Genomic DNA, 20,716 nt, shown 5'->3' with positions numbered 1-20,716 from the left:
TAATTATTTCATCTAGTCTCCTGAGAGAATAAGGAACATAAGTCTTCCTGATGGAAGTACACAAACGATGCAGAAAAGAATTCTAGGAAAACGAGCAATGAGTGGGCAAGATACACTAGAGAACTGTCCCACCTCATTGGAAATTAGCTGATTTTCTTGAATTCCATCATGACGCCGCCAGAATCCCATGGCTTTAATGAGGGGAAGTTATCCTGGCAGACTGTTTTCAGTTCTAGAAAACCGTAGAATTTGGATACCTAGATTTTGCTGTCATTTCAGTAAATTGCATTGGAAATTTGGAGGGAGAAAATGTTACATTTACTTTGCATTTCCATAGAGATTCATTAATGCACAGAGCTAGGATCGCTGCCTCAACATAAGAGGAATGTTTGCATTTTCTGACCCCAAAGCAGCAAGGGTTGATTTTATAATTAAATTTGTATTCTTTTGTTTTCCTGCACTCTGTTACTTTTCTAAGTACATCACATGGCAAAAGGGACTAGTGATGGATAATTGAAATGCATGCTTGTGGAGACTGCCAGCACTGTCATTTTACACACAGTAAAATTTCATACAGCAAATACAGTTGAGTACTGTTCCTTTCCAGTACTAATACAAGACAACAAAAAATCCCAAACTCTCCTTCACGATGGCCATGCTTCTTTTTGCTGCACAGTCCTGATTTGTATAGGGAAAAATTACATTAAATATTTTGAATTAATATCCCACAGAATGAGTAAAGATTTCTTTCAGCATAGTGGAGGATTCAGAAGATTCATTCTGCTGACAGTCCTGAACAGAAGCTCCCACACAAAGTAAAGATTTACACGACTGTCGTGGTTTAACCCGGCAGGCAGCTAAACCCCACGCAGCCGTTCGCTCACTCCCCCACACTGGGATGGGGGAGAGAATCGGAAAAAAGGTAGAACTAGTGGGTTAAGATAAAGACAATGTAATAGGACAGAAAAGGAAGGGAAAATAATAATAATAATGATGAAAGAATATACAAAACAAGTGATGCACAATGCAATTGCTCACCACCCACTGACCGATGCCCAGCCAGCTCCTGAGCAGCGGCTGCGACCCCCCCGCCCCCCAGCCAACTCCCCCCAGTTTTTGTTCAGCATGACGTCACATGGTATGGAATATCCCTTTGGCCAGTTGGGGTCAGCTGTCCTGGCTGTGTCCCCTCCCAGCTTCTTGTGCACCCCCAGCCTACTTGCTGGCAGGGCAGTATGAGAAGCTGAAAAGTCCTTGACTTAGCGTAAGCACTGCTCAGCAACAACTAAAACATCAGTGTGTTATCAACATTACACTCATACTAAATCGAAAACACAGCACTATACCCGCAACTAGGAAGAAAAGTAACTCTATCCCAGCTGAAACCAGGACAATGACAGAGCACCAGAATCTTCAACAACTACAGTGAACCACAGGAAAAATGAAGGAAAACAAGGGCACTACCAGTTCCCTGATGTAGAAGGTATTGACAGTTCTGGATTGAGACAGCTGATCATCATCTGCCTTAGGCTATGTACCTTGACTGTGCAATGCGTACACGGGCATACAAAAGCAGCGCACCCTTTCTGCCTGTGAATGAGATAGCAGGACTTTGGACTTATGTCACACAAGAAAGCAGGCATCTGCACCTGCTACTCCCCCAGCTCCTTAGCAGGGGGACAGTGAGTGGGGAGAGCCTTTGCTCTGATCACAAAGTCCCAGCCAGAGGAGCTGGCACAGAGTGGGGTAGTAATTTACTTCTTGCTACTAACAGCAAATTGCTGCCTCTTCCAAGAGCAAAGCAGGAGGCCATTGTGCCTCTATAAAGTACGTTTCCATTCCTGACCTGCTTGGCTTGTACACTAGTATGTTGCCATTCACCTGGCTTGTGACAAACTCCTTCTCGGTCATCTGAACTGAAAACTCCTGTAAAAAAACCCCAAAACTGCAGTAACAGGATTGGATGCTCACTTGGAAAGAAAAGCAGGTTTCTTCTTTTCCCCCTCCAGTGATGTTTTTCCCCCCTCCGTGGTGATGTTTTTGCCATGAAGACTGGTTGTGTCATACTTGGTAAAATCCATTTTTAAGTGTGAAAAATCAAAATCCCGGGATAGATACACAAACAGAAGTGCCCAAGGAATTTACCATTTCTTTATTTTTTCCTAAGTCCTTATTCTGAAATGATGCTGAGTTGCACCATCCCCCATTAATAGAGGAGACGAGGGTTCTCTTAGGAGGAAGGCATGTACACACTCTTACATTGCGTACTGCTACTGAACACAGTCAAAGGTGTAAGCACTTACTTTTTGGGCCTTAGACCTGCACCTTGTACGAGTCTCTGACATTAATGCTATCTACATGCTGGTGGCTGTCCTTCAGTTGCAGTTTCGTTGCAGCAATTTACTGCAAAAGAGAAAGAAAGAAAGAGCTTAAAACACACATGAATACCGATGGCCTCAGACAGAGACCAAGGCCTCGAGAACACTATCCTTGGTGCAAGTCACTAGCAGTGATTTCCGAGAGAGTTTACAAATGGGCCGGTCCTCACTTCTGCTGAGCGATACCTACACACAATTTGAACTTCTCCTTACTACGAATATTGCTAAGTAACATAATCGGTCAGCTACAAACAGTGGGAATACTTAAAGGAAGCACTTGTATTTCCCTATTTTTTCCCCATGGAGGTGAAATGAGCAGTAAACAACTGTGTTGTGCCACGGGATTATATTGATGGATAGTTAAGAAATTATTTTCAGGAACACAGGCCTATCTGTGTTCATTTCATGTACGTATTTTCCTCAAGAATGTTAATTGTAACAAGTACTGGACATACATCTTGAATAAACCTGAATACCGTATACATTAAATACCGTCCGTTAAGTACCAGAGCACTGGGTACAGTGTCTCTGCAAAAGCACAGGTCTGTGTGCTTTATTTAGGCCATGTTTGCTTCAGCACCTGGTTATTTTTAGGCAATGGAAAGGCAAACTTCAAATCCAACTCAGGAATGACTAGCGGTAGCCTACAAGAGGCTCTGGGGGACAGGGCCACCCTCCCAGGGTGCGCCTGACGGGGATGTCTCTCCCTCGCTCCAGTGATCCATCCTCCCCCCGCTCCCTCACTCTTCTCACAAAGCCACACGTACCTGTCGGAGACAAAACACAAACTCTACAAGTATCTGTGCGCTTCGCGTGGGGTGAGACCGGCCCGGCCCGCCTCACCGGGCAGCGCCGGGCGCTGCTCTTCGCGGGACTGCGGGGGCGCCTGCCGGCGGGGTCCCTGTGGGGGCCGAGCCAGGCGGCAGCGCCCCAGCTCCCCCTGAGGCGCGCGAACAGCCTCCCCGGGGGGCGGGGCGGGCACAGAGGGCCCGCCTCCGCCACCCGGCCCCTCCGGCCCGCCCCGGGACGCGGCAATGCCCCTTTAAGGCGCGGCTCGTCACCTGACCGCCGGCGGCACGTGGCGCCTCCGCCAACATGGCTGCGCCCGCAGCAGCCGATGCCTGGGTGCCCCGCTGCCTCTTCCTGCTGCTGGGGCTGGCGGCAGCCGCCGGAGCAGCTGAGGAGGCAGGACCCGGCGGGGACTGCGGGTGCGGCGCTAGCCGGGGCGGGGGCGGGCGGGAGCTGGCAGCGCGGCGGTACTCGGTGGCGGCGGCGGCGAGCGGCAGCCGGAGCGCTGGGCACGGGCCGGTGAGCGGCGGGGCGCGCGCGGGGGGCGAGGCGAGGCGAGGCGAGGCGAGGCGCGCGTGGGGCGGGGGGAGTGGCGCGCGCCGCCCCAGCCCGCCAGGCGGCTGTCGCCGCGCCCTGGGGCGGGAGGCCGAGCGCGCTGAGGGGGCGGGCGGGAGCGGCGGGCCGGGCCGGGCCGTGGGGCGTCCCCGGCGGTGTTGGGCGAAGCAGGGCCTCCTGCGGGGCTCGGGGGTTAACGGAGACCCCCGAGCGAGCGGGCTTCTGCGTACAAACTCAAATTAAAGCTGCTTCGCAGCCCTCTTGGGCCTCATTCCTGAGAACCTCTGCTTGGGCACGGGTGCTGCGCTGGTCCCGTCTCGCTTTTCCCGCTCAGAGAGCCCGACCGGCTCCCGGGCCGTTTGGGTGCTCCTGAAGATGGAGGGAGGCCTGGGCAGCGGTGCCCGTGTCCTGGTGGCCTTCCCTGCGTCCCCACCCGTGTCCACCCTGACCGCTCCTCCCGGTGCAAAGCCGAGACGTGACGAACCGATTCGAGGTGGTTTTTCTCGGCTGTTTGTTTTGGCAGGCCTCCCTACACCTTTAACTGGCTGACGCTGGGTGTACGTGTGCCAGAGTACTCCCTTCAGCGGGGCTGTCTGTTGCCGTACGGCCCGGGGAGGTGGTAGCTCTGTTAGGGTAGTCTCTTATTTGGTGAATATCGGTACTACTGCGGCTCTGGTTTGCCCCCCACCCATCTCTCTTAGGTCTGTGTTGGTATCAATGGAATTGAAATGCTGACAAGCGATGTGTGGGGTCTCTTGTGTGGGGTCTCTTGTGTGTATTTCAGCAAAGCTATCATATATGTATCCATATCTAGATAGCCTTTCCAGTTCTCTTCAAGCGAAAGTCTCTCTAATTGCTTATTCCTTTCTATTGCTGCTGTTGTTGCTGCTCTTCTGAAAGACACCGTCCTGAGCTGAATGTGCCTTCTTGATGAAGGCGGTGTTTAAAGTGGTTTGATGTGCTATGACGGTGCTTACTGCAAAGGGATACTGAGACTCTTGGTATCGTTGGAGACCAAATGCCTCACTGGATGAGATACCTTCAGTTATTAGGAATGGGATTGCTGTTTCATTTCACGAAAGGTGCTGGCAAACTTTGGCAGACAAAATTATATCACAGCAGACTTGGATCTTGTTCTTGTGCGAGATGGCTTGCAAATAGTGAAAACGTGAGGGGCTGCCTCTCTAAGTGCTTCTTGGTGTTGTAACACTGGGAAGCTGTGTCATCTTGGAAAAAGCCTGTGTCACACAGGCAGTGTGGAAACTTACCAAGTAGAGGGAAGGATGCACAGTGGTAACTATGGCTTTACTATTGCAGGCTGCACGTAAGAAATTTGAGAATAATTAAAGAATATGAATTAAATAATCCATATTGCACTTGAGCTCTATGTCACTAATATACGTTATATGTAATAAATTTCTGCATTTCACTGTGGGTCTCACTGTAGGGTGAAAAAACCATTTGACAGGCAGCTGGCAACTTCAACAGTAGGTAAATGAAAACTAATTACTGCTGGTTTTTAAGCTATGTTCACAACATAACTTGATTATGCTTAGCTAGAAAACATTTTCACTAAAAGAGAAGCAGGGGAAGAATTAGCCTCTACCTCAACCACAAATGAGATTACTTATTTCCACTACATTTTTAGAACTGGGGAGCTGGTATTTAGTGGGTCTGCTCTACATTACCGTAATACTTTCAACATAAGTATAATCATAGGCAAATGTAGTCCCTCTTGAAGTTGAGCTTCGAGGATAATGAACTGCATGCGGTAGCTAAGTAATATTGTGAAGATACAGGAAATCATTGTTGCATAGTCTACCTAATATGGTGAATGAGGTATCTGTCAGCCCCTGCTGTTGGATTTCTGTCTCCGTAGTTCAACTTTGATATTTCTTAGATAACACCAAGGAACTAATCTCTACCTGTGTTTTAAAACTGGATGTTAAAGCTGCTTAATTAACTATACAAATGTGGTTTCTGGATGTGATGTCTGTGCCGAAAATCTGTTCTTCACTTAGTGTTGTATTCTACTGTTCTCAGCTGAAGAGCGCTGTCAGACATCCGAGCCTTGCACCCTATGATGCGGTATTATCATAAAGCTGGCTGTCGAAGGAAGGTCCAATTTCCAAGCAGGAGGTGGAGCTGTCAAATGAGCCTTGGTGGGGAAGGATAATCCTGCGGGATCAATATCTGGTATCAGTTGGACACAACATTGGTGGACATGCCAGAAGTCTCAGTTGTAACCATGTGAGAGGGCTGCAAAAGCAGCAGGTTCATAAGGAAGCCTTTGGACATTGCTAGCTGAACATAGACTGGCAATCTATCGAGATTTTTCAGGTTTTGGAAACGAATGCTAGGCTGTAACGCGAGAGTTAGTTTTTCACATGCTTTTAGACAGCAGCTCACTAGTGAGCTCTGAATCTTGCTTTGAAGACTGCTTCAAGGAGTTGTTTTAGCTACAGTGGGTTGGAAAGAGATTGGAAGGAAGGAAGTGGTGCAACTTTGTACCATGTTGTCATTCCCTAAGTCCTAAAAAATGTAAGCAAATTTATCCTGAAGCCCTTTTATGGATTCAGTTAAAGGCAATCTGTAAGTGCTCAGATTCTTTTTAGTGGAGAAAAAGTTATGAGGATGCAGCTAGCTTTAAATGTGGTTAGTTCAAAGGAAAAAGTATTTGTAGTGCTTCTCGCAGGCCTTTTGCAAGTTGCGTGAATTTTAAGTGTCTCTAGGAGAGACCCAAGCAAAAGGAGAGATCTATAGTGGAGAAGAAACAATGAAATTGGATATGTAAAGTTACGTCAAATACCCCAAATTCTCTTGAGAATAGGGAGAGGTGCTGGATAGCTGATGTGAACATAAATAACAGTAAACTTCAGAAGCTGGAAGGTAACTAATGATTCTTTTTGTCTTCCTGGTTTGTGAGTCAGTGTGGGCATCCAGATAAACTGTTTTGGTGAAAGCATCCAGCTTTGTGAAGAGAATCTTGTAAAGTAAGAAAAAAACCAAAAAAATTCCAACTATAGAAGAATCAAGGTCCTATAATCTAGGCCGTGCTGCAAAATGGCTGTATGTACAAAGTCCAAAGTTCATGTTTGGTTCTGTGAACCCACCTCTTCATCTAAATAATGTTACATCAGTTGACATTTTTTACAACCCTATCTTTGCAGTTTGTCTACTTTTAATATACATGTTGCATACTGTGTTATTCCACTATATGTATATGGAATTTTGTTTGAACTCTTGTGCATCTAAAACCCAGGCTTCTTTTTCTGTCAGGACTTGAACTACACTTCTGGAGTAGTGTTAGAAGTGTGTTACTCTGGAAACTTCTCTCTCAGTGGATATTTCTGTTGTTAGACTTGAATTTCCTGCATATCAAACATCAGGATCTTGCAAAAAGATGGTGCTATCTCTTAGAACTGACTTTGCTCATTTTGGGTTCTGTCACTGGTCTGCCTGCTTGAATTCCTTGTAAGAGTAGTATGTGATCACAGATAACTGCCAGGGTATGTCCAGGTCCAATACAACATGCCAGATTATTTTCCACAGTGAATGCCTATGTCAGTGCTGGCTGGCTTTTTTGGGGCTCACCCACTCACAAACCTCTGACTGTTGCCAGAGGAGGAACGAGGTGGCTGAATTCCATGTGAGTTAGGGGGTAAAGGTAGGTCAGGAATGCTGAAAAGAAAGGAGGAGGAGTTTTCTTCCTTAATTCTTTCATCTGTTGGTGATGAGTTGGGTTAACTTCTTGGCAAGCTAGCTCTTGGATAGTGTCAGCCCTTGAAACATCACCTGCCCATTGGGAAGATTTTAAACAGCCTGTGCTGTCATTCTTCATTCCAGCACAGGCTTCTGAGCAGGGATCATGGGTGCTCTTGGTTTTTGGGTGAGGAGTGTGTTCCTCAGTCTGTGGTCTTTAGAGGGCTCCCAGGAAACATCTGATGAGGCATGACAAGACCTCTGGGGCCTCTGTCTTTCTGGAAAGAGCCCACTAAAGCTGAGGGGAAGTGTGTTTTGTTTCTCTGGAAAGGGGCTGAGGCCTTAAAGGGAAAACATCTTATTGAGATAGTTAAAACGTTATTCTTTCATTCGTCCTTTACTTCTGAAGCTTGAGGCTCTTGCCCGTCTTCCAGAGGAGTGGAATATAACTGACTTGAAAGTTTGTCTCATCCCTGGCGCACAGAGCTGCAGGTGCTGTCTACCTGCCAGTTAGCAGCATGGTTGGTAATAAAATGCTGCACGTGCCTGTTACTAAATGAAAAAACGTGTAGTTAGTATACAAACAAGCATAGGCTTGTCGACAAAAGAGCACTTTACAGTTTCATAATATCCAGATTCTTTGTTGATGTATCAAGCCTTCCTAGGAATAGAGCGAAACACCAAAATTCCTTATATGAAAATGAGTAGAGAGGACTCTGGATTGTTTCTTGGCTCTTAGGTACGGAAAGGGAACGTGTTTCTCTTCATTAGAGCACAAGCATTACCCTCAGTAGAAGTTTTGAATTACTCAGACTTCACATAGAAAGAGCTACAAATGGGGTTTTTATTCTCAGTTTAAGTTTTGCTTGCTATTTCTTCCAAACAGGTGGTGGTCAAGATGCCACTGTTGCCATTTTGTTGTGCTGCTTTTGTCAGTGAAATGCTGCTCAGAGCAAAAGCACCTCCAAAGATTAGGTGGAGGAGGAATAAGACGGCTAAGAGCCTTTTCAGTCTTTCATAATCTCGAGTGGTGTTTTTTCTGCAGATGGTCGCTATTCCAGGAGGAGTGTTCACAATGGGCACTAATGAGCCTGAAATACAGCAAGATGGAGAATGGCCTGCTAGAAGAGTCCACGTTAACAGTTTCTATATGGATCAGTATGAGGTCAGCAATGAGGAGTTTGAGAGATTTGTGAATTCTACTGGGTACGTTACTGAGGTAAGGCAGAAAGGTATACAGTCTCCTGTCATCTTTCTTTGTGTTGGCAAAATCCCGTTAAAAACTTAGGCTTTTCTTTTTTTTGAAGGATGTCACAATACTTGCTTAGGATTTGCATACTAGAAAGTTTCTGATGTAAGTAGTGTAGAGAGAAAGTTGTCTTGCCTTCTGCCCAGGGGTCTGAAAGGGCATTTAGACGTATACTGTTACATTTAGTAAGTGTCTTGATATCTGAACTAATCTCTTCCCTACAGTATGACTGAGGCAGCCTGGGTGAAGCTAACAGATGGCTGAAGATGTCTATGCAGGTTTTTGGGGGGTTTTTGTTGTTGTTTGGGGTTTTTTTGACCTTTGGGTCCTAGGACATCTTTGTAGCAGTACGACTATGTTGTTAGTTTTTTCCGTATTTTAGAGGAACAGGGGAGAAGGGATTTAAAAAACTGTGATAGCTGAGGACTCTGCAGGCTAGTTCAGCGCGGCTACTTGCTAATGAGCTGAGCAATAGAAAGCCCTGCTGTCTAAAGAAGATATAATAGCAAGTATAATAATTTTGTGCATGTTACTGGGAACAATGGACTAAGAAAGAATATGTTAAGGTTCTTCCAAGAAAGAAGTTACCTGTGCCTGAGGCTCTGATCTTTCCTGACAGTTGACTGTTCCTACGCAACTTTTATAAAACCCTGACAGGCCTTTTAGGCAAATAAAAGCCTTGGTAATGATCAGGTCTCAAAGGAGGCACTTTGCTGAATTCACTTGATAAACTGGTTCTCATTTGGAAGACAGGATCCTTCTGGTTGGATGAAGGATTTCTTTTTATCTGTGGCACTATTTCTGTTTTTAAATTCTTAGCTCAATAATTATGCAAAAAGGTTGCTTAACAATTTTGAGTTTGAACAGGGCTTACTTGTTGCCAACAGCTTCTGGAATGAGCGCGTGTGCAGTGGTATTTGAATGTAGCGCTGCATCAGATGGGATCTGTTTCAGACAGTGCTTCATGGCTCAGCGGGTGTAGTTGGGTGCTCCACTTACTCTTTCTCCCTTCCCCCCTCACATGGGGCCCCCTTTTATGCTGGATTTGGAAAAATAAACTCAGAGTTAGAGTAAACAGCGCTGATTCTGCAGGGTTTTTTTGGGATGCAGCTAAGTTGGTTTTTGTGTATTTAAATAACGTCCACATTACTTACTGCGGGTAAACAGAGCCAACCTACTTCTTGGTTTTCTTTTATTAAGGACTAGACTGAACTCCAGTGGCAAATGAAACCTGAAAGTGAATAGAAAGCTGAAGAAAAAAATCTCCAGATGTACAGCTATCTCATGGAACCAAAAGTATTTTTTTAAGAAACTTTAAAAAAAAAAAAAGCCCTTGATGGAGGCTGTCAGACTGAAATCTGGGGTCCTTTACATGATAAACCTGTTTGCCTCTGCCTGGGTCTTTCAGATTGGGCAGGAGAGGAAAAAAATAAGTTGGTTTTTTTTCTTCTCTTTGATAAACCTGTTTGCGTCTTTGGGTTTTTCAGATTGGGCAAGTGAGAGAAGTTAAGTATTTTTTTTCTTCTCTTTCCTTTCTGAAACTGAATGTATAAAGATTACAGTCATATGCTAAAACATCTTGCAATTTGTGTGGTGAATGGGATTCTTCTTTCAATCTGTGCCTCTTGAAGAGTTCTGAGTGTGCAGAAGCAGCTCATGGTTATCGGTTATCATTCTCAGTCTTTGAACGCCTATAATAGAATGAAGAAATTGAGAAGGGCAAATGAGTTGAATTCTGATAACATGTTTTGACTTCCCTAGTATATCAATTCACTGTAGGTTTTTTTCCCTTTGGTAAACTATGTTGGTGTCGTGTACTGCAATTCAATGAAATTATGTGTATTTTTTGTTTCTTTTGGCTTTATATAATGCTAGATATAATGATTGGGTTACTTTTAACTCTTCTATTGTTGTAACAGCACTTTAAAACATGGTGCTAGTGATAATGAAGGAGGAGTAAGTGACAAGGCTTAAGTCTTTTATTGTGATTCCCAAAGGAAAAATAAGAGAAATGAAATATGCCCTTGAATGTTAGATTATTGACTGTAGCATTTTAAAGCAGTTGGGACAATTGGAACTGCATTTTTAATTAATAAAAGTAAAAACATTTGCAGAAGCTCTGTGAGCTGCCCTCTGTCCGGTGGCTGTTGAAGAACAATGACATCCAGACATAAAATGCCTTCGCTTTTGTTCCAAAATAGCTACCTTGAAAGAGAACTCAAAATTACTGTTAAAATTTCCTTATCCTTGATAAAACAAAGCTGTAGATGTGAGTGGCTTTTTGAGAATAACATTCCTTTTGATAATATGGCTGACTCGTTTGTTCTTTCTGTAGGCAGAGAAATTTGGCGATTCCTTTGTGTTTGAGGGAATGCTGAGTGAAGAAGTGAAGGCTGGCATCCACCAGGCAGTGAGTAACACAGCAGGGTAAAACTTACTTAACAATCACTGGGGAAAATGTGTTAGCAGTTGTGGCAGTAATATCGAAATCGTGTGATGTTCCCAAAGCCATGTACAAAAATTGGGTTTATGGAGGGGTGTTTGGCCTAGAATAATAGACGCCCTCAAGTGTGGAGGATTTACAGTCTATTCTCTGTTGTGTTTTGTTTTTTTTTTTAAACAAACAATTAAAAAAAAATCTTCTTCTGATTAGCAAAAGTTAGTATCAACCCCTTCTTGTCTTTTTTTTGTCTCCTAAATGAGAGATATTTAGGACTGTACTAAGTGGTGCAGTAAGGCTATTAATTAATAAATAAGGCTGTTTATTTGTATTACGTGTAACACAGCGATGCTTCAGAAGTTCAGATGTCGGTAGTGGCTCTGCTGAGTGATATGCTGTGTAGGCAAAGAACAGGAGTGCTTCTGGTTCCAGGAGCATATGTACATGTGACTGACGTGCTCTGCCAATGCAGTCTTATGTCCAAACGAGGTGGGTAAATCCCAGATCCTACTGATTTAAGAAAATGGGGATAATCTGTGTATCTGATGTGATAGTGATGCTTGCATGAGTGCTTTTTCTACGTTCACTAGAAGGAAATATTCCAAAGTGCCATTTCTATGGCAGACCTGAGTCTATAAGACTCCTTATTATGGTGTGAATGGCTTAAGTTTACTGTGCTTCCTCCATCTCTGTAGCAGATCCTGTATGCCTTGCTGTTTTTTCAGTTCCTTTCATCTTGCTAGGGCAACACAGTGATCCTAGTAGGTGCAGTGCTGATTAAACTGAAGTTCAAAGTTCTAAAAGTTTGGTAGCAAAGCTTCCCTGCCCTCCCCTTTCCTCTTTTTCTGTTGTGTATGTGTTGCTGAGCCTTTCTTAGGCTTCATTTACCTCCTCCTTAACCTTAACAGGTCACTTAACCTTTACAGCTCCCAATTATAAGCAGATTATGTCTTGTAATCTGGATGGATTTATCTGCTTTGAGCAGAAGTTTGGACACTGTGACCTCCTGAGGTCCCTTCCAACAGAATTATCCTAAGGTCTCATGAACACCACTGCAATTCCAGATCTCGTCCCATGCCTTTGACAAGGCCTTAGAAATGAAGCATTCTGATGTGCATAGTGTGGCAATTTTTTGGGTTTTTTTTGGGGGTAGCTTCAAGTTGCATTTACTCTGGGTGGGAATTTCTTTGCTTTTTTGGTTAATTTTCTTTTGGATCAGCAAAGTTAACTTGGGTCATTCTGCAACTGCTTGAATCAACACAGGGAAGCAGGTTGTACAGAAGGAATAAGGTAGTAACAGGACTGCAACTGCATCTTTTGGCAATAATTCAGTTAGACATAAGTAAGCGTTAAGTGAAACTGCACCTATAGAGGAGCCCATCTTTTTCTTTGAAGGTAGAATAAATGCAGATGGGTTCATCCCGTCTTCACAACAGGAAATTTAGCTGTCAGTATTAGAGAAATTCTTTTTCCTGCCCTAGTTCTGTGATGCAGAAATCCCTAAATCAGGCTCCCTGTTTTAAAACAAACAAACAAAACCCTAAGATTGCTGGTGTAAGCTCAGTCTTGGCTATTTGTATGAACACATACAGAGCACTGGGAGCCACTTTCCTGGGTGTGTCAGCCAAATTTTAAAGTGTTGGCTGTAATGCTAACAGAACAAGTATTATGCCAGAGAGCTGGAACGGAGCCCAAACTGGTCTCTTTGGCTGCTTCTTTATGAAGGTTTTCTCTATTTGTTGAGAGTAAACTTTAGGAGACTGTCCTTTTGCCATGTCTTTCAGTATTTATTATTAGGTAACTTTGTGAGTTGCTGGCATGCAGAGCATTGTTGGAATAGGCACAGAGAAAGACTGTACTAACCATTTTGGTAAAGTGATCTGGAGAACAGTGACTGCCTGCCTTGTAGTTTGGCACTTCTTAACTTCATGCTGATGCTGTGGACAAACTTAAGTTCTAAAACATGGTAATATTGTGAGGAGGTGAAAAAGAAACTAGAAGCTGCTTTCCTTCCTCCTGTCTGCCTGCCCCCTCACCAGCTATATACCATGAAATCCAACTTTTAGGAAGGAACTTCTGTCTGCAAGGAGAAGGTGTCAGGAGGCAGCTCAGTGGTAGAGCTGGAAAAAGAACTCTAATGTCTGAAGATACAGCTTAGAATTTTATCTGTATATGCTTCTGCCTCTCAAAACTGTGTCTCTGTTCTAGTATGCATTTTCTCTGAGAGCTTATAAATGTTCAGAGTACTGTGCAGACCTTAGTTGTTTTGAAGGTCCTTGGTTTTTGTGACAGTGCAATTTGCAGACTAGAACAAGCAAGCATCTTTCAGTTGCAGGGAAGGGAAGCATCAGCCATGGGGATGTGATGTTAGAATATAATGTAGTCAGACTGCTTCTCAGACAACCGCATTCTGTGTAGGCCATGCTTATCCCGCTAGTTGAAAATAAGAAAATGCATTAGCAATTTTCTGTAGATCGTGGCGTCAAGAAACACATTTCTACAGACAACTTGCAAGAAACTTCTTATTGCTAAAATGCAGAAGCATCCCAACTATGGGGCAGGGACTCTAAGGGTTCTGCAAAACCAAATTCTTCCTAGGGATCTGCAAGCTTAAATTAAACAATAGAAAATAAAAGCTAGCTTCTTGTTACATTGCCCAAAATGTTTAAATTCTATTAGTGTCTGCTGGGGAAAAAATGGTGAAAGGAATCTAATACTATTCAATTACTTTAAAAAAAAAAAGTGAGCATATTTTAAAACTTGGCTACTGCAGTGTAACTGTTCAAATGTAATCAGAAAAAGTGTAAATTGCCTGAAGTTGGTTTGCATCAGTAGATTGTAATGATCAGCAATAGAGATGATTAAGTTTTTTTTCTCAATGTATACCTTAGTCAACTAATATTTTTAGCTTGTGGTACATACCTTCTTGAATCATAGCTATCGCCATGAAAAGCAGAAATAAGACATAAATATTGGTGTGTCACTGGTACTGAAACCCCACACACACCAAATTGATGGGAGAAAGGACTGTATTTTTACTTTGCCTCAGTGGCTCAGACGTGTTTTGATAAGGCTTTTCTCCAGTTGAAGCACAGGGGTGCTAAATGCAAACGTGAATATAGGGGAAAAGCAACAGGAATGTGTATTTTGGAAGTAGTATTTCATATGCAGTGAAAGAATTGGGGAAAGGTGGAAGTGAAGATATTGAACTAAATGATACATAACAGCTCCTATAAATAATGAGGTGCGTGTGTCTCTTGGGGAGCATCTGGGGGTTTTGCTCTATTTGGCCACTTTGGCTTCTCCAGTTCTTAAACCAGACAAATTTATCATAGGCCCTCAAAGGAAGCAGACAGCTAAATTAGAACAGAGGTGGGACTGGTGAAAGCTAATGCGGGAGCAAACCAGCTTAGCACGTAGAATAATTGTTGGAGCTTTGGGTGTGCATTTCCTGGAGGTGAGGTGGTCTCCTAGATAGCCACTGCTACAGGAATGTAGGTTGGACCTAACCCTCCTCTGGAAGGGAAGCAGTAAAAAGGGGTGTGGCAGCCAATAATTGAATTGTTCTGGATTTCTGGGAACTTCAGTTGTAGTTTTGGCCTCAAAGTTTGCGGTGGTAACATGGCAGAGAGCAAAAATTTAGCACTGTAACAGATGAGGGTGTTACTGATAGAATTGGCGAGGACTTTTTTTTTTTCCCCAAATAAAAAAGGATTTTCTAGGGAGAGGGTAGAAGGTCCTTTGAAACCAAAATGTTTTGTGTGGGCTTAACAAGTTTTGATAGCTTCACATATTAAAGTCAGTTCTCAGACTTGCAGATTAAAACCAACTACTAATTACTGCATCTATTACAGCTATTAAGTTATGGCCTTTCTTGGGTATTTGGCCTTTGGTTTAGATATCATAGATAAAACACAGCCTAGAATTGCCAATAGCTTGGCACTCGGAGATTACTTTTTCTTTCCTTCTCTTTTGAGAGAATTTGGCGAAATGGAAAAAGCTCAAAATTTAGATATTTTGCTATTCTTATTTTATGATGAAACTGTTTTCCTGCTCTTTTATGTCCCTGACTGAGCTAAGGAGGAAGTAGAGGGGAAAATGCATGCCCAGTGCTGTTATTCCATGGCATTGTAAAATGCCATTTATATGGCATTTTAATGTATCCTAGAGCAAAAAGCATGGGGATTTGTGTCTGTGAAATGAGAAGGTACTGAGGCGTGCTTGCCAGTGAGGGGATTTGAGAGCTCTTGCAAATAACTGCAAGAGTTTCGCTTGCTGTGCAGCTGCCATGAAAAAGGTAAACAGGGTAGCACTAACCGAGACTGGAGTACAGCATAAGTCAGATTTGCTCACTGGAGAGTAGTGGGAAGGTTTTTTTATTCTTGGCTTGTGGAAGATAAATTCTGCAATGAAGAGACCGGAAGCATACGAATCTGTACACTTCATTTGTCTTCAGGAGGTATTGAATTTTTGGTCTGAGAATGCAATGAAATTAGTTCACTGGCAGACTCGAGCAAATACTGTTAAGGAGTTCTGGTCAGTCTAGAACTATTGGATGCTACTTTCATCCCTGTTTGTATGGAAACCTCTGCAGTGGTCTTGAGCTGTGCAATTTACCGATTTACAGCAGTGCCTCTAGCCTGTAACTCAAAGGACAGAGTCCCATTATAAAAACAATGAAAACATTATGCATTTCAAATGAGTATTTCAAATTAATGAGGAAACGAGCAATGTTTGCGGGTAGGATAGCAGCACTAGTGTTTGCAGCAGTTATTAATGGAGAATGTACATTCTGACAGCATGCAATATTAACTTGCTTATCTGTGGCTTATGGGGAGAGCAGCTAGGTTATTGTGTAGTTTGTCTGATACTGTTAAAATGTCAACATACATAGGATGCATAAGCAGAAGTTGACAAATATACTTTAAGGGTAAATTTCATCTCTACCATGCTTGGCTTCTGCTTTTTCAGAGAGGAAACTGAAATCAAAGAGATGGGTGAGCCTATTTCTTGCAGACCCCGATGCTTCAGATATCCCCTGTAATGAGTTGGGAAGTTGGAGCTATTGAACTGTTGATCTCTATCTTCTTATGTTGTACTCCCACTATTGGGATAAAGAACGATGTGCAGGAAGCATCTCTCACTGGGAATGACCAGTAAAATTAGTCCATATTTATCAGTATAAACTACAACTTTGAAGCGGGGCATTGCTTGTGCCTCAGGCTGTAGATATATCTGTGCATGCCTCATTTTCTTAAAGCTCATATTCACTTGGTTATTGGAAGAAATGACTAGCTTGAGTGCAGATTTAGATGTTGGCTGAAAAATAGACTTCCAGAGGTGGAACTCACCAGGAATATCAGTTCCTCAGAAGAACTTTCTTTGGATTCCAAAACTTGCACTTAATGAGTCTTACTGGATTTTAGCATCAAATGTTTTTGGTTATTTTTCTTGGAGGATTGACATAGCTGTGAAGTATTACACTGTTTGAATGAGATTCAATGACCTTTCCTTATGCAAAGGAAAAGGTCCCTTCGTAAAAGTAAAGTGCTAGTTTCCAATTAAGTCTGAAATCTTTTCTCCAACTGATAACTTAGAATAAGAATAAATATATTTTATAAATCTGCTGCCTTTCCCTTTTGTGGTACGGCAACTTCAAACTACTTTAAAATATTGGGACTTAAGGCAAACAATATCAATATTCAATAATAAACAAAACCCGTTATTGCTTTCATTTCTGAGCTAATGAGGGAGGCTAGAAACCTTAGAAAATAAGAATGAAAACAGATTCTTCTGTAATTAGAGCTTTTGGGGAGCTGGGACTTTTAATTGATATAAATAGCATGGGACTTGCAGTAGCATCGCAGAAGCTGGCAACATCAAGTATTAGCTGTCTTCTGGAAAAAATACTCAACTGTCTACTTCTAAGCTGTTTCAGTGCGCTTAATTACTGATTTGGTGGAGAATTTGACAATCATGTTTCAGTTCAGTTTTTGTACGTAATTATAGAAGGTTTGTTCTTCTCTGCAGAGTATTTTCAAGTACAAATATGAGTTATAGCTGCATATGTAGATTATGGCTCCCTTATGCAGCTACTATGACAACCTTGATAACCGGCTAGGAGAGATCTATTCTTTGTCTTGAGCCTTGAAGCGGTATTCACTTCCACACTATTTACATTGCAATGTCTCCCTGACTCAGTTACAGCTGTTTCAACTTGAACACAAGCCTGTTGCTATAGAGATGAAGCACTGCATAGAAATAGGTCATGTTTGTGCCATTTTCAGTGCGCTGATAAAAAGGAAAAACAGAGCTGCCGGCTGGCAAAGGTGAACAGGGAGCATGCATCTGCCAAAGGGCTTTTCCTTGCATTTGGAAAATGGCTTTAAAATCAAGTGGGACCACTACATGGCTCCGGCTTGTTTCAAACTGCCCCTCGTGGTGTGATCTGTTCTGAATCTGACTGCAAAGCTGAATCGGAGGGGGGCTAAGCTCTGTCTCTGCCCTCCACCGATTTCCCTCTGTGACCCAGAGCAGGACTTCACGAAGGTAGTGACAACAGCCAGCCAAAATGCTGTGTGGGTAAGCGTCAGCTGAGAGCTGGGCTGTGCTAATGCAGCAGCCCGGAATAGCTGCTGCTTGCTGATGCCTGGGATTGCTGAATCACGATCCCAATGCTCGATTGATCTGTTTGTAGCCATGGTCCGCTCCTGCAGGCAGGTGTAGGTTAACATTACCCGTTTGCTGGCAAAGTGGGCTCCCGTACTGCGGGGGGAGGGAGGTGCTGTAATGATACGTGCTTGGGAGCTGTGCGTGGAAGGTGGGAGAGATCTCTGCCCTGCATCTTAGGGAGGGAAGAAGTTTCTGAGGGTTGTTGGGAAGGTATGCTAATGCTACTTAGAAACATAGGTGTAAAGTTACTTGTGACCAGGACCCCGCCTAATGTGATTTCTTTGTGGTTTCTGAGGGGAAAATGACAGTGGCTCATCTGTTGCACAGTAATTATTTTTATTTCTTAAACTCCCTGCCCTACTAAAAATGTTCTATTTTCTGTCTGCCTCTTTCTTCAGTAGTTCATTAATTAGCTGTTTAGAGTTTAGGATATGGCTTACGGGGGAAAAATTGGCAGAGGTTTATGTGTATCTGCCTTACATGGATAAAATAAAACCTCATCCAAAAATTATATTCTTTACTGAAGAACTAATTTTTTTCTCACATCCTACCAATGCTAGCAGTGAGGGTGTCCAGACCACTGGGTGTATTTCCCAGAGATAATGCTTCATAACTTGCCTGCTTCCAGCCTATGCACACATTGCTTTTGCAGCCAAGAGGATGCTTTTGCAAATTAAAGATGTATAGTGCTTAACACAATCTGACTCAAACAAATGGTAACCTAGTAAGTCAGCTTCTGAAACTGAAGAGTGTGCATCTTTCTTGAAGAACCCACCGCTTAATAAATGATTCTTGACGAGTTTTCCAGCCTTAGACTACTCTTCACTCAGAAAATCTCTTTTCGGACAGTTGATTCCTAAATTGCTACAGTTCTTACTCTGCAATAACTTTTGCTTCTTCCAGATGTTTATCTTGACCTAGTGTATGCAGGCCTTATTGTATTAAAATAGCATTATAATGCTGTAGAACATCAAAAAAAGGTATTTGGTGCTACATGTCTGGACAACAGCATGAATTTCTCATCATCTTATGGGCCTGACTTAAGGTTAAAATCTACAGCTTTGTTATTTCAAGTGACTTGCGCATTAGAAATGGAATTAGAGCCAAGATTAGCTATTCAGTTGAGTTTATTTTTGGTAATTCTTCTAATACATAAATGTGATTTGAATTTAAAATCTGGCGTGAAAGTGGGGGGGGTGCTTTTATCTAACATGGCCAGTGCTATGTTAGATGCAAGACCAATACAAATGTGTTCATGGTTATTGGCTGGGTTTTCTGGGGTTTTTTTTGTGTGTGTTTAAGGGTATTTCCCTACTGCTTTTGCAGTGCCAGTAATGGTATAATGCTGACGATGAAGCTGACTTTCCTGATGTTCCTCCCTTTCATTTTTTCTATGTGTATTTAGGAAGGAATTTTCTTCAAGATAACTGTAAAGTAGTCTAAAAAATCTTGAAATCACCAGTTAATGGAGCAATTAAAGTTAGGATATCCCAGCCTACTTTGAAAAGAAAATGGAATACTTAAAACTTTGAATTTTATGCAAGCTGATAGTGGGAGTATAGGCTTCAGTTCTGCGAATTGCTTCGAGTGGAAAACTTGTAGGTTGGAGTTAACTGTTAGTATATCCTCCTAGTATTATCATATTGTATTCTCTTTTCTTGACAGCACTATAAGTCTGTGATAAGCAGAACAGTGAGTTCTTAAAGTTTAATCCTGGAGCAGAGAGCTGGGATAATCCAAGTTTTCAGCTGGATCAGACCAAAACAAGCATTGAGCTTCTCTGCCTCTGAAATGTGCTTTGCTGCTAGAACTGCATTTCCTTATATATCGAGGCAGTTGCGTAACGTTTGCAGAGCAGTTATGTTTAACCAATTCTGTTACAAGTGATAGGCTATGCTGTAAAGAGTTAATCAAAATGAAGGAGGTATTGTCCTCTAATTCAGTACCTCTTCAAGATCTATTCAGCAGCATATGCTGCTATTTTTACAGAATGAATCTGTTGCCAGATTGATACAGAACACATGCTTCGGAGTGAAGCATGAGAACACTAAGCATTATGAAGGTAACTAAGCTCATTAGCGGCAAGGGAGGGCTTTGCTGTATTAACTGTGATGTTGTAATATCTCTGTCTAATTAGCTCTTCTACTAATTAGATTTAGAGCAATTAAAAGCTTTAAAGACTTCTGAGAAGTTTTTTGAAAGGACTGTAAATTTCAGGTACATGACTTCCTCTTTTGGAAGGAGCATCTTGGTGCATGCTCACTGGTGTCAGTGGCTGACTTAGATTAGTTTCCAATTAATTATTGAAGGCTGGACGTAGTCTATCACTGTTATCACTGTCCTAGTACTATATGTGTAACTTCTCTAAAGATCTGGGTGTTCTGCAAAGACTGGCAGCCATTTAGTGTTCAGTTCAGCAGAGCCAGAAACAGAAGACATGCACACGTAGTACTCTCATGCGGAGAGATTATATTTTTTTCTTGGTTTAAAATAAACCATTTTGATTGAAAGCATCTGCTTTTTCTTTTGCATAACAAAAATGTTTTCCAAAATTAGTCTTCTCAAGCATAAGTCTTTGCAGTCTCCTGCAGAGATTTTTATCCAAAACCCAGCAGTTTAATTTACAAAAATGTGTTGTGCTTAAAACTATCACGATGAAGTCTTACTCATGAACTTTCAGATACACGGAGAACCTTTAGTAAATAGTACTGCAGCTCTGTTCCTTAAAGAGCTGTAAAATTCTAACTTTGGATTTCTGTCCTATCTTGAGTATAGATTAAAGGTTAAAGCTCAAAATATACAAGGGATTGGTTAAATCAGACTAGTTTTAAGCCTATTGACTGTAGTATCTGTTTAGCAGCTTGGTCATTCTGAAGCTGTAGTGCTATGAGAGTTGAGCTGAGTATCTTTCTGAATGAAGATCCCATCTTT

At 42.6% G+C, this 20,716-nt stretch overlaps 2 protein-coding genes across 3 annotated transcripts in view; one reads left to right on the top strand and one right to left on the bottom strand.

Annotated features, from left to right (window-relative positions):
- Nucleotides 1-3,304, bottom strand: part of ITPR1 (inositol 1,4,5-trisphosphate receptor type 1) — a 187,309-nt gene extending 184,005 nt beyond the window's left edge. The window contains exons 1-2 of the mRNA XM_076346702.1: nucleotides 3,146-3,304; nucleotides 2,304-2,403 (exon numbers count right to left, since the gene is read on the bottom strand). The gene's annotated coding sequence lies outside the window, so the exon portion shown is untranslated. The remainder of the gene's footprint in view (nucleotides 1-2,303; nucleotides 2,404-3,145) is intronic.
- Nucleotides 3,305-3,473: 169 nt separating this feature from the next.
- Nucleotides 3,474-20,716, top strand: part of SUMF1 (sulfatase modifying factor 1) — a 37,980-nt gene continuing 20,737 nt past the window's right edge. The window contains exons 1-3 of one of the 2 annotated variants that reach the window (XM_076346698.1): nucleotides 3,474-3,686; nucleotides 8,470-8,643; nucleotides 11,009-11,083. In XM_076346698.1, coding sequence (XP_076202813.1) covers nucleotides 3,474-3,686; nucleotides 8,470-8,643; nucleotides 11,009-11,083 — 462 coding nt within the window. The remainder of the gene's footprint in view (nucleotides 3,687-8,469; nucleotides 8,644-11,008; nucleotides 11,084-20,716) is intronic. The other variant, XM_076346699.1, reaches the window with a different exon arrangement.

Source organism: Aptenodytes patagonicus, chromosome 8, assembly GCF_965638725.1.
Source record: "Aptenodytes patagonicus chromosome 8, bAptPat1.pri.cur, whole genome shotgun sequence".
Classification (NCBI taxonomy): domain Eukaryota; kingdom Metazoa; phylum Chordata; class Aves; order Sphenisciformes; family Spheniscidae; genus Aptenodytes; species Aptenodytes patagonicus.
This window is presented reverse-complemented; position numbering and strand designations above follow the sequence as displayed.